At 34.3% G+C, this 13657-nt stretch overlaps 3 protein-coding genes and 1 pseudogene across 3 annotated transcripts; all 4 read left to right on the plus strand.

Annotated features, from left to right (window-relative positions):
• The first annotated feature begins 276 nt into the window (after positions 1-276).
• On the plus strand, positions 277-825 carry LOC133671417 (probably inactive leucine-rich repeat receptor-like protein kinase At5g48380). The gene has a single exon (XM_062092190.1). It carries the CDS (start codon positions 277-279, stop codon positions 823-825), a length of 549 nt encoding a protein of 182 aa, XP_061948174.1.
• Positions 826-3299: 2474 nt separating this feature from the next.
• On the plus strand, positions 3300-5439 carry LOC133671086 (probably inactive leucine-rich repeat receptor-like protein kinase At5g48380). The gene is made up of 2 exons (XM_062091717.1): positions 3300-3659; positions 4237-5439. Exons 1-2 carry the CDS (start codon positions 3345-3347, stop codon positions 5164-5166), a joined length of 1245 nt encoding a protein of 414 aa, XP_061947701.1. The 5' UTR covers positions 3300-3344; the 3' UTR covers positions 5167-5439.
• Positions 5440-6032: 593 nt separating this feature from the next.
• Positions 6033-7369, plus strand: LOC133671418 (probably inactive leucine-rich repeat receptor-like protein kinase At5g48380; annotated as a pseudogene).
• Positions 7370-9895: 2526 nt separating this feature from the next.
• Positions 9896-13639, plus strand: LOC133671419 (probably inactive leucine-rich repeat receptor-like protein kinase At5g48380). Its single transcript, XM_062092191.1, has 3 exons — positions 9896-9991; positions 10126-10215; positions 12725-13639. Exons 1-3 carry the CDS (start codon positions 9896-9898, stop codon positions 13637-13639), a joined length of 1101 nt encoding a protein of 366 aa, XP_061948175.1.
• The last annotated feature ends 18 nt before the right edge of the window (positions 13640-13657 follow it).

The following is a 13657-nucleotide window of genomic DNA, read 5'->3' on the forward strand; positions in this document are numbered from 1 at the left end:
TAAAAATAAGAAAAAAAAATAAAATTAATAAAAAAGACCTTTCAAATTATTTTTTTATCTAGCTTAAGTTTAAAATTAAACTATATAAGAATTGTTTCAACGTAACTCATTCAACTTGGCTAGTACAAAGATAGCCCAGGCAAGCAATAAAGAAATTTGAAAATGAAAATAAGAAAAAATTGATAAAATTAATTGGAAAAAACTTAATTTAAATTAAATATGTAGAAGTTGTCTTGATATGATTTAGTTGACTTTGCTTGTGCAGAGGCAACACAAATGGCATGGCTTCATCAGAACTGTCATACCGTCAAAATAATCCATCTTGACATTAGCTCAAAATGCATATTACTTGATCAGAACTTCCAGCCCAAGTTATCAAATTTTGGAGAGGCAATGCTCATGAGTTCGACCTGCGCTTCCTCCGTAAATAGTGAGTTTTGGGAGATGGCATTTGTGAAGGAAGATGTGCATGGATTTGGAGTTGTGCTTCTTGAGATGATTACTGGGGTGGATCCTAGCAACATGACTGGTCCCTCAAACAATGTTCTTAATGAATGGATTGGTCATCTTTTGAGCAGTTCGGATTTTCATGGCGCGATAGACAAGTCTCTGATCGGGCAAGGATTTGACGCTGAGATCGTTCAGCTGCTTAAAGTTGCATGTACCTGTGTTGATCCCATTCCAGATCGAAGACCGATAATGCTTCAAGTGTACGAAGACATAAAAGCAATAAGGGAGAGATGTGACCTAGTAGATGATTCATCGATGCTAATGCAACCTGAGATTTGCCCTGCTAGCTACTTCAGAAAAATCTGTGGAGATTGAAATGGCAGAATTCCAATGAAAACAACAGGACAAACAAAAAGCAAGTCTGCATTTTCTAGTTTCTATCATGCTTTGGTATAATTAACCAATATTGTACACAATATGATAGCTTTTGAGAATAAATCTCCAGAAATGTTACAGTGGTTGATTAACGATTTCAAGCAGAAGTTCAAAATATTATATTTGAGAATAAATTACAGTAGCAATAATATTTAATCACTAAAATATAACAACAGATAGGGACGAATTTTTAACATTAAATCATATGGAAGCATGCACCCAATCTCGCTAGTAGAGACCTGCTGTGTGTTCCATGAACTTGGATTACAGGAGACTTGCTTTTTGACTTGAAGAAACAGGCTGTCTAATCTTTATTTATTTCCAAACTTGTCGTTTATTGAAGAAAAGGGCTTTCAATTGTTTTTAAATATTATTCTATTCTTTAAAACACGTTGTGATTGCTGTGTATATAAATTTATTGTAGTTTGTACTCTGAACAACGTTGTAAATATTATTTTTTCTATTTTTTATTCTAAAAATAAAAAGGGCTTTCTTGTTTTTAAATATATTATATATGATTTCCCTAGTCGATTCTGCTTAAATTGCATCTTTTTTTCATGGAATATTCAGCTAAAATTATTATACAAAAATCTCATTTAATGTTTGCTAAGCAGTGGTCAAGTTAAGAAATATTGAGTGCAAGTTTTTTTAGTGTAACAGTTTATCATAAATGAGGTGTTCTCACCCTAACAATTTTTTCTCTAATTCTAAATCATTAAAATTTTATTTATTATTAATGACTTATTTATTTATTTATATATATAATTCTTTATTTATTTAATTAGATACTTGTATAATTTTTTTATTTACACTTGAAACTTTCTATGTAAGAAAATACATTGAAAAGCTTCATAACCAATTATTTTGTTGGAAGAAAAAATATATGAGCCGCGGAGGATTGCGAGTGAAATAACTAATCAATTTTTTGTGGGCTCTAATTTATTTCAATGGCAATATAATTGTAAGGCATTTTGAAGTTTTGAGATTCAAAATTATATAATCCATACCCATCACTACTTTAAGACTCTTAAATTAAATACAGGGAACGTTTTTATAACTAGAGGGACTAAAATGAATTTCTGCCACCTTTAACCTCTATGCTCCAGATCCATGAATAGTACCCAAAACAGGTTTTGAAGCTGTGGGTTTTGGTTTCGAAGCCCCAAAATTCTTTCCAAAACATAGAGCACAACATGTCATGGATGAAAAGAATTGGGTCATTTTAGACCTGGAGGGGAAAGTTTTAATACCCATCAAGTTTGCATACTTTATTAATCGACTCCCAAAACTTATTTTTCATTCAATTAAGTCCTGAAAACTAAGTTTTCACAGAATCTATGTTTATGTACATATAAGAAAGAAAAAGTTACTTGTATGATACTATAAATGGAATAAATTAATCTAATATAAGAATTAATGGTTGGTAAACCAAGACTTCCTATGGCTCAACAATTGAAATTAATTAGCATAAAAATAAAATAAAATTGAGGTTTCAATTTAAAAAGCTTATAACTGAAGGGCTGCGTGTATCATTTAGCCCCATTTTCAAGAAAATGTATACTTTTATTTCTAATCAAATTTATATCATTCTCAATTTCCATCTTTGCTTCCATTTATTTATTTTTTTTCTAAAAAAACAATTTATCTTTCAATTACTGGGATTAATTGTGTTATACGTGACATGAAATGCCATGGTTTTTCTAAGAATACACGCAACACTTGTTTAATTTCCCATTTTATTTCTCAAGAAAACCAAAATCACATCTGAGATGTCATGATTTCTTGGTAAAGAAACTTTTTTTTTATACTGATAATATTACATTAATTTAGATTAACACAAAAAAAAAATTGAATCTAAAAAAATAGAAGGTTAGAATTCTTACAAATTTATTTACTTTAAAGTGCTAAATTAATCTAAATATAAAAAAATATAGAAATTAAACTAAAAATATTATTTTACATTTAATAAAAAAATATTATTTAACAATATTATAATTAAAATCACTTGTTGTTGGGATTCTTTCAACGTCAGCTCTCAATTTTATATCTCTTTTCTTTGACAGTATTTGGTAATACCATTAGAATTATATTTTTTTAAAATTTAATTTTTTTATTTTAAATTAATTATTTTTTAGATAATTTTTATGTAATGATATGAAAAATATTTTTTAAAAAAATAAAAAAATATTTTTTTAATTTATTTCAAACAAAAAAAAACAATTTCAACCACCACTAACATGCTTCCAAACATCCAATAATTAAATAAATTAGATCTGACGCGTTTTCGAGTCCTTAATTCCAACTATTCCTTCTTGAAACACTACAAGTCAACTTAGACTGGAATTGTCCACTGGGACAGGATGACAAAGACTTTGCAACTTTGGACGCGGTGCGTAGTTAATAGTCAAATATAACTTTGAACGATCTCTTGTTATTTGCTGCTGTTTTGCTATCCACAAATGGCTCTTGATGCAAAACTTGCTCTTCTTTTGATTCATATCCTTAGTGTAGCCGGCAATGGATACAGTTCTTTACAAGAGAACAACTACGGGAGTGAAGATGAACACAGGAAAAAGTTGGCTTCTTCTTTCAAAAGTGGGTTTGCAACAGGTTATGCATTTTCTTCAGTTTCCATTTTAACTATTTTCATGTCCTGTTGTGTGCCTTGGGCTCGTCTTAACAAGAGGAAGAGGAACAAGATGATGATGAAGACACCAATGATGACTTCTTTGATGGAAAGGCGAGAGAAGAGGATAAAAGAAGCCAACGAGCAGGTATCCCCATAAGACTTTCATTCCAACAATTTTTTTTTTATCTTTTTGATGAAGAAGACGATAGAGTTGCTTTTATTAAGGATATATCCATATTCTTCAGTTGCCAAGACCATGAAGAAGATGGATCATCGCAAACTGAATTAAATAGACCACAAACCAAAACATTAATTCATTACAGAAATTAACAAGCAGAAAAGAAGAGACCTCGAGTTCATGTCCTTAAAGTAGTACCTAAGCCTCAAATTAAAACCAAGCTATGAGATGTTCAACTCCTTGCTTTGACAATTGACCAGCAACGAGAGACGTTTCTCTAGCTGAATGAATAATGAAAATGACTGCACTAAATAAGAAATCAGCATGCTAATAGAACTCATAGTAGAGCTACACTAGCTACATCTCGACAGCATTAGAAGTTTATTACAAGAATGCAGTAAATAAAGCAACTGGCAGTGATCCCACTCTGGATCTCCTGCGGGAAGCAACGAAAGAGTTGCTTCCTCATGTGAAGAATCCGTTCCTTTTTAATATCGGGTTTTTATATATATATAATATTGTTTCATTTCTTCATCTTCCACAGATTTGTATGTTGGGGAATATTGTTAAGAGATTGAGTTTCGCAGGCATCAGCAAGGCAACAGCAAATTTTAGCCAAGCCAACAAAATTGGATTGGGACGAATGGGAACCATGTATATGGCTATCCTTCCTGATGGTAGGTTCCTTTCAGTGAAGAGGATAGTTGACTCTCAACAGTTTGAGGAACAGATAGTTTCTGAATTGAAAACATTGGGTACATTAAAGCATAAGAACTTACTGCCCCTGTTCGGATTCTGCGTAGAATCAAATACAAGGCTTCTGGTGTACAAGTATATGTCTAATGGAAACCTTTTTGATTGGATACATCCAGTGAAGCACCGGAGGAAGACTCTGCAATGGCCTTTGAGGTTGAAAATTGCGGTTGGGGTAGCAAGAGGCCTGGCAAGGCTCCACCATGGCTGCAGAGGTCAAGTGGTGCATCTCAACATAAGCTCAAAGTGTATTTTGCTTGATAAGAATTTCGAACCCAAGCTATCGAATTTCGGAAAGGCGATGCTGATCATGAGTATGAGTAACAGTCCAGGAGTGCATAATGAGTTTTGTGAGATGGCGCTTGTTAAGGAAGATGTGCACGGATTTGGAGTTGTACTGCTTGAGCTGATTACTGGGATGGATTGTAGCAAAATGAATTTTTCCTCAAACAGCATTCTTAATGAATGGATTGGTCATCTCTTGAGCACTTCTTATTTTAATGATGCCATGGATAGGTTTCTGATTGGGCAAGGATTTGACGATGAGATCTTTCAGCTGCTTAAAGTTGCATGTAACTGTCTTGATTGCACTCCAGATCGAAGGCCGACAATGCTTCAAGTGTACAAGGACATAAAGGCAATAACCAAGAGATGTGAAGTGGTTGATGATTCAGAGATCCAAATGCAGCCTGAAATTTGCCCTGCTACTTCTCAAGACTAATCTGTTGCCAGCAAAAACGGGACCGAAGTTATCATATCTATATTTTCCTGTTTCTATCATGTTCATAAACCAGTATGTGAGAAGCAATATTGTATAGAATATAAAATAAGTCGCCAGCATTTGACGTTTTTATTCAAACAGAAGATCAATCTGATCAAAATACTCCGATGAGTGAAAATGGTTTGGATAATACTTCCTGGTCTTGTGTTGTATGTCAAGATCAATGGATTCAATTCTTCCAGCTTAGAATAACCAATTGAATTTGTGTTTAAATGTATATTATACAAATATTATCAGAGCTCTGTGTCAGATGGTATCACCATGCTTCTTAAGAAGAGATTGTTGTTGCATCTCTTGTATGTAGAAAAGTCTCAAGTAAAAAACATAAGCTTATCAAGATCAACTATCTATCTCATGCAAATAAAATAATTGCCGTAGGTGACGGGTAGCAGTAGAGTCACAAACCTTTACTACAATTGTCTACTGCCTTACTTTTAGCTTGTGTTGATGGTCAATATTAACTGCGAGGAAGCATCATCCATAATCCATTTTCACTTGAATTTTTTTCTTACTAGAAAATTGTGATCTATTGGTCATATATATATATATATAAAATCCCAATTCAAATTAATGTGTTATCTGTTGCTTTCCCTTTCTTCTGAGACACGGCTTTCAAGTTTAATAATTTCCAACCTAGGTAGCTTGAAAACTTCAAAGCAGCCTCAAGAGTCAGAACAGAACTCTCTCATTGAATTTTGTGATACCCTTCACTCATTTCCACCTATTGATGTGGCTTCTACTTTGTTTTTCTGTTCCTTTTCATTTTACCTTAAGTAAGATCAGTGCTAGCTACAAGCTCTCCAAGAATGGCCACTAGTCAGAACAGAGCTCATTCAGTACTGATCTTTGTCTTGTTTTGTATATTTAGTGTAAGCAGTGCAACTGATCCTGATGCTTATTGCTTGAAATCTATTAAAGATTCCTTGGAAGACCCTTACAATCACTTCTCTTCATGGGACTTCGCCAATCAGACTGAGGGTTTCATCTGTAGGTTTGCGGGAGTCGACTGCTGGAAGCCTGAGGAGAGCAGAGTCATAAATCTAGCACTTTCTAACATGGGGCTCAAGGGCCAGTTCCCTCCTGGCATCGAAAACTGCACAAGCTTAACTGGTTTGGACCTTTCAAGAAATGAGCTTCAGGGACCGATTCCATCTGACATCTCTAAAAGGCTACCATACATCACTTACCTTGACCTATCCTTCAACAACTTTTCTGGTGAAATCCCATCAAGTATTGCCAATTTATCTTACTTAAATGTTCTAAAACTAGACCATAACCAACTAAAAGGAAATATCCCACCACAAATTGAATCGACTCAGGAACTTCAGTGTTGCGGACAATCTGTTGTCAGGTCCAGTGCCAGAATTTGTTAAAGCAAATTCTACAAATGTGAATTATACAAACAACCCTGGCCTATGTGGAGGGCCTTTAGATCCTTGCAAAGGGCAGAGCAACGAATTTTATTCTTCTTTCAGAACTGGGTTTGCAGCTGGTTATACCGTTTTATCCAATGGAAGGCCAGGCAAAGATCATGGAATGGACTGTGAGGTTTAAAGTTGCAATCGGGTTGGCAAGAGGCTTGGCATGGCTTCATCAGGACTGCAGTAGTACTATCCGAGTTTTCCATCTTAACATAAGCTCAAAGTGCATCTTACTTGATCAGGATTTCGAGCCAAAGTTGTCGAATTTTGGGGAGGCGATAATCGTAAATCCAACTAACACTTCCCCTTTGAATGGTGAGTTTTGGGATACAGCATTTGCTAAGGAAGATGTGTATGTATTTGGAGTTGTGCTCCTTGAGCTGATTACCGGGGTGGATTCTAGCAGAATGACTGATTCCTCGAACAGTCTTCTTAATGAATGGATTAGTCATCTTTTGACTAGTTCCAAGATTTATGATGCCATTGATAAGTCTCTGGTTGGGCAAGGATTTGATGATGAGATATTTCAGCTGCTTAAAGTTGCATGCCACCGTGTTGATTCCATTCCAGATCGAAGACCAACAATGCTTCAAGTGTACAAAGACATAAGAGCAATGAGGGAGAGATGTGACCAAATTGATGATTCTGAGATTCTAGTGCAGCAGCATGAAATTTACCCTCCCAGCTCAAAGGGCAAATCTGTTGAGAATGAAATGGCATAGAGTCAATGAAAACAGGAAAAACAGGACAAATTAAGGCAACTCTATCATGTTTTGGTATAATAAACAAGTATGTAAGAAGCAACGGTGCTGTTTGAGAATAAGCTTGAACTATCTATCCAAATTCAAGGTACTGCAAAAGTAACTACAAATATTTCAAACTAGTCTCTTTTCTGGGGACTTGAAAAAAACCTCAGGATACTGCTTAAAGTTTTGTATACAACTACGTCCAAATCGTCCCAAAAGTCTTGTATGAGGTTTTCTCACCTTTTCCCTAAATTTAAATAATTAAAGTTCTTATTTTAATTATCATCATCAAATTAAATAAAATAAATCTTCAAAACATAGATGTAAGAACTTATAAATCAGGACTACATATTGTGTATTCAATTGACTCTTCAACAAGGGCATATTGCAACCTTGTAGACCAACAGCAACATTTTTCAACCATTTTGTTTAACAATAAATTAATTTAAGAACGTTAGCAAAAAACATGGCTAGTGATCATAGAGTTGGTGGTGAGGAAGTGATGAGCAAGAAGCAAGTGATTCTCAAGTGATGAGCAAGAAGCAAGTGATTCTCAAGGACTATATATATGTGAGTGGCTTTCCAAAAGAATCAAACCCGTACGTACGTACGTGACGACAAGTAGCTAGCATCAAACTAGAAGCACCAGAAGAAGAAAGTGGAGAAGATGCTGTGGTGGTTTACAATGTCTGCTTGTCTTGTGATCCTTTCATGCGTGGAGGCATGCAGAAAGATCTACCACCTGGTAAACAACCTCATGTTTTGAGTTCCAGCCAGCGCTGAAACTGCACCGATCTGTTGATCAGCAAGGTTCCTAAGAATTTGGATTTGTTTTCAAATAATTAAGAAAACAAGTAGCAAATTGACGCGGATGAAAACAAAACCAAGGAAAACAACAAGCACAAGCAACACCAGCCAATATTTTATCTGCAGGCAGTCAAGGTTGCCCAGGAGTGATCCGTCTTTCATTGCATATCTTCTGGCCAATGCCATTTTGTGTCATTAGCACTAGCTGTAAAACTAACAATATCCCTGTGTAGGAAACCAGTACAGATATATGGCGGCCTCATTGCTAAGAGAGGAATAACGTGGTCTGTTGATAATTCAGAGATTCTCCTCGAGAAGAATCTGTTGTGTGAAATAGCAGACAAACAGGATAAACATCTTCGATGCAGATTGCAGTATGAAAATATTTTGTCGGTTAAACACGAAGGAAGGGGTACTGGACTCCTACAACCATTTGATATGACAGGTCCATCTTTATAATCTGTAAGTCTCGATTTATTTGATAGGCCCATGTTCTCAAAATTTTGAGGCCCACCTTTCAAATCGATAATATTCATCTCATAAATTTTTTTGATATTGTTTTTATAATTGTTCTGATTTTTTTTATCAAGATAAATTTTTTTATTTTTTTATTGACATATATCTTGTTTATCTTAATATGAATACTAGTTTTATAACTTGAATAATTGTTTTTATTAAAAAAAAATTTAATGTTTATTAAAATAAGTTAATAAAAAAGTATTAAAATAATATGTTCATATTTTATGTGTGATTCAAAGTTAAAAAATCCTTAAATGTGATAAATCATGTTTAAAATCTATTTATAAAATTTAAGAATAATTTTTTTTGAATCTATTAGTATTATTAATAATAAAAAAAAAAGACTGACAAAGCTTTTTTTGACTTGAATAAAAAGACTAACAAATCAATGCATCTTTAATTTCTTTGTGGACTCAAGGTGTTCAATAACGAAATGAAAAATAAAGGTTATGAAAATTTTACTTGATTTTTAAGAATTTTCTCACCCTAACATGTTTTCCCTAAATTTAAATCATTAAAGTTCTTATTAATACTTATTTTAATTATCATCATCAAATTAAATACAAATAATTCTTCAAAACATAGATAAAACATAGATGTGAAAACCGACAGAGTTTTTACTTTAAATTATATGGAAGCAATCATTAAAAGGAGAATGGAAGTTGAGGAAGTTTTCCTTCCTTCTTTGTTTTTTTTTTTTTTTAGTTTAAACTTCGAAACTACAATGGAAAAGAATTATTAAATATACTAAGTATTATTAAAATTGCTCGGATTAAAAATTTAATCTCAATTAACTGACGTGCAAATACTTCTATTGAAAAAAAGAAAAAGAAAAATAAGGCTAGACAAAGAAGTTATAAAGCAGGACTTAACCTTTTTTTTTTTTACAAATATTTTGTTTTCCCACACTTTCGTGGAAATTGTAGTCCTATAGGGCCATCCATTCTCTCTTGACGTACTGTCCCATCATGAACTTGGAATTTGATGCAGGAGACTTGGCTTCTTGACTTGAAGAAATAGACTAACAAATCAATGCATCTCCTCAACGTGTTCAATTAATGATCATCTCTTTTTATCTAACAAAATGCTGTAGAAAATTAAGAGCTTCTAGACTTTATTGTTAGCTTAAACTTTGAATGATCTCTTGTTATTTGCTGCTGTTTTGCTATCTACAAAATGGCTGTGGGTGCTGCAAAACTTGCTCTTCTTTTGATTCATATCCTCAGTGTTGCCGGCAAGGATACAGTTCTTTACAAGAGAATGACTACGGGAGTGATGATCATGAACATCGGAAAAAGTTGATATCTTCACTCAAAAGTGCGTTTTTAATAGGTTATGTCTTCTCTTCGGTTTCCATTTTAACTATTTTCATGTCCTATTGTGTGCCTTGGGCTCGTCTCATGAAGAGGAAAGGGAATGAGGTGATGATGAAGACACTACTGATGACATCTTTGATGGAAAGGCAAGAGAAGAAGAGAAAAGAAGCCAACGTGCAGGTATCTCCATAAGATTTTCATTTCATATAAAAAAAAATCTATGAAACAAAAGTAGAAAATAATTAAATTAATATAAGAATCAAATATTTATTACAAATTTAAATATTTATAAGTTCAAATACAATTAATCTAAAATAAAGACGTTGGAGGAGAAGGAGGAAACGAGTCTTCTTCGGGACTATGGGGCTAATAAAATGGAGCATATGTACCACCCATATGTGATTTTATCTCCATTACCAATTGATGGAGTTCAGTTGTCTCAGCACTAAGTCGTGCATAATCAGTAGTAAGATTGGTTGTTTGAGCTTGTACTCATTGGTCTAAAATCACCTCGAACTTTAGAGTTTAAGTGCTTAGAACCGAGTGCGAGCATCTAACGATTGAAACACTGTAAGCCATTTGCAAGTCTTTGGTCATAGTGTTAAAGAGACCATACACCTGATTTTTATCGGTTCCACTGGACAATCCTGCTTTCAATCAAAAATCTGGATCAAGATCCAGATGGTTTGAAGGATCGTCTCTGTATCTTTTTTCAACCAGATGTTATATGTATCTTGAAAAAAAGTTAGCAAATTAAAAAAAATAATAACTTAAGAAAAAAATAGTTGAGAACCAACATCCACAAAGTGCTAAGCTTGACTATCGACGAGCTGCTGCACCCTTTTTTGATGATCATCACTCTGCACGTGCATTTCCACAAAAAGCTCCATCGAGCTTGACTCGCGTCCAAGAACCGTAGCCGATAAGAGAAAAGTGTTGTTGGTTAAATATATTTATAAAAAATAACAATTAAAAAAAATAGATATAATAAAAGAAGAATCTTACCATGAGCTTTGAATGCGAAAAAAAAAGGGAATGGAATCGCCGGTGTGCGTGGTAACGAAATCGTGAACATGTTTGTTTCGGTTCTCCACATTGGACTATGATTGCCCTACAAAATGCTCTCACATCATGTGCTCAATATATATATTTCGCCCATACAGCCTCCGAGACATACGATAATCTGGCATCCTTCCAAACCGCCATGTCCTTCCAGCCTGAAAGCTCTCTTTCTTTCGCATATTTTTTTGGCTTTCTTTTGTACCTCGTACCAAAAATCACGCAGCCTATATAGTACAAATGAATTATCTGTTAGTAAATAAAAAATAAAATTGAAGAAAAGAATTAAAAAAATTTATTTTGATTTCAATTTTACCTATTAGCAACGTGATTCTCCTAAACCCTCATGGCAATGAAGTTGTCAGCTCTATCCCATTCAAATTTTTTTGTGCAGTTAAAATTTGTAAGAGAAAAGTTTCATTAATATTAATAAACTAACAGAATTAACATAATAATAATAATAATATTTAAGTTAATACTAACCTTAAACCTTCCACTCCATGCATAAATCATAGGTTTCCATTCATGATGTTTGGAAACCTGACTCTATTGAAACAATGGAATTTTCATTGACGATTTCATCATCGATGTTATGGTTCTAACAGTCTCTATGTTTGTAAACTTGAAATTACATTCGTTAATTGAAATTAATTTTTTAAAAAAATCATTAACATGTCGTTGTGAAAGGAAAACAAACTTAGATTGAAAGGTCATTTTTCCACTGAGCCTGGTACTTCTGGATAAATGGATCCCGTTATGAAGGGACCACCCTAACTTGTCTGTAATTCTGTATGTAAAAGTGACACGTCATTGTATTTTTTTATTTTTTTTCAATTGTTTTATTTTTCACTATAATTCCTTCGATATATACCAAGAGAATATTTCTGTCAGTGTTTATCGATTGATACGAGGGAATAGCCTGTCGGTAAAGTTCATTGCAATCTATCAACAAAATTTTTTTGTTAGTGTTTTTATTTGTACTTGTTAATTTTTTGGTAGTGCTAAAAAAATATTTTAAATTCTAAACAGTAACTTCAAGTTAGGTGGAAATCAACCCTGGACTTAGTGGTAGGCCTTCAAAACCCTGCCAAGGACACATAAAAGAATTTTGTTCCCGTTCAAAAGTGGATTTGTGGTTGGTTATGCATTATCTGCTGTTTCAATCGTAATTGTTTTTGTATCGTATTGTTTGCCTTCGATCCATCTAAAATAAGGGTAACGCAATGCCAATGAAGATAGCTGATAAATCAAGAGATTTATAGGAATGTCATGTCGGTGATATGATAGTCTAGGTGCTTACTCTTGTAATTTGGAAAAGGATGAGCAGATTTTTTATAGGAAAGTTCTCGAGACATTTTCATGAGGCTTCTAGATCTAGGGAGAAAGGCAGTGATGATAGAAAAATCTGGATTGTAGCTTTTAACATTACCAGCTGTGGAGCTCAGATATGGAGGCAGCAAAGTGGTCAACTCTCTCATTCTGTGCATGTAAACTGTACGTTGAGATCATTTTGCACTTTGTTATGGCTCATTGACAAATGACAATCTTACGAATAATTCTAATTAGCAAATTTTGTGTAAAATAGCGTTGTTCATCTTTCACTAATTCTCATCGGTGATTTCATCAACAGAATTCGGAGTTGGAGAAGAAGGTTACAAGAACAAGTTTCGCGGCACTCAATATTGCCACTCGCAGTTTTGACCAAGACAATGTCATCGGAGTCGGAAAGATGGGGACAATGTACAGGGCAGCGCACCCTTATGATTGTTTCACTGCAGTTAAGAGATTACATGACTCTCAACCTTTAGGGAAACAGTTCAGGTCTGAGCTAACAATTCTAGCCAAGTTCATACACATGAACATAATTCCACTACTGGGATTCTGCATAGAATCCGGGGAAAGGCTTTTGGTGTCCAAATATATGCCAAATGGGAACCTTCATGATTGGTTACATCCTGTGAAATGCAAGGCTGAAAAACTGGATTGGCATGTCAGGGTTAAAATCGCCATCGGAGTAGCCCGAGGCTTGGCATGGCTTCATGATTTTAACAACTTCCTAATAGTTCATCTTGACATATGCTCAAGGAGCATCTTGCTGGATAAATATTTTGAACCGAAGATATCAAATTTTGGAGGGGCAATGCACAGGAGCTCAAATGACAAGGGCTTAATTGCAAGTAGTAAGATAGGTGAACTAGAATTGATCAAGCAGGATGTCTATCAATTTGGTATTCTTCTTCTTGAGCTAATTGCAATTCATGATCTTGACCATAACAGTAAATCATCTCACACTCTAGAGGAGAATTTGTTTGAACGAATCGCTCATCTATCGAGCAGTTCTTCTGGCCTCTATCATGCTGTTGATAAATATCTTCTTGGTCAAGGATTTGATGGTGAAATACTTCATTTTCTGAATATCGCATCTAGCTGTATTCATCCCATTCTAGATCGAAGGCCAACGATGCTTCAAGCATTCCAAATGTTAATGGTTCTCAGGGAGGGAGGGAGAGATTCATCGAAAATCCTAAGCTATTGGCTCAACTGACTAGTCGCTACTAATTAA

Source organism: Populus nigra, chromosome 13 (genome assembly GCF_951802175.1).
Source record: "Populus nigra chromosome 13, ddPopNigr1.1, whole genome shotgun sequence".
Taxonomy (NCBI): domain Eukaryota; kingdom Viridiplantae; phylum Streptophyta; class Magnoliopsida; order Malpighiales; family Salicaceae; genus Populus; species Populus nigra.

What these genes read in the sequence shown, in the direction of transcription:
- LOC133671417 (XM_062092190.1), top strand. Translation starts at nt 277, where the DNA reads ATGGCATGGCTTCATCAGAACTGTCATACCGTCAAAATAATCCATCTT.
- LOC133671086 (XM_062091717.1), top strand. Translation starts at nt 3,345, where the DNA reads ATGGCTCTTGATGCAAAACTTGCTCTTCTTTTGATTCATATCCTTAGT. An exon ending in TAAAAGAAGCCAACGAGCAG is followed by an intron (nt 3,660 to 4,236) that starts GTATCCCCATAA and finishes CATCTTCCACAG; the next exon opens with ATTTGTATGTTGGGGAATAT.
- LOC133671419 (XM_062092191.1), top strand. Translation starts at nt 9,896, where the DNA reads ATGGCTGTGGGTGCTGCAAAACTTGCTCTTCTTTTGATTCATATCCTC. An exon ending in ACAAGAGAATGACTACGGGA is followed by an intron (nt 9,992 to 10,125) that starts GTGATGATCATG and finishes CGTCTCATGAAG; the next exon opens with AGGAAAGGGAATGAGGTGAT. An exon ending in GAAAAGAAGCCAACGTGCAG is followed by an intron (nt 10,216 to 12,724) that starts GTATCTCCATAA and finishes TTTCATCAACAG; the next exon opens with AATTCGGAGTTGGAGAAGAA.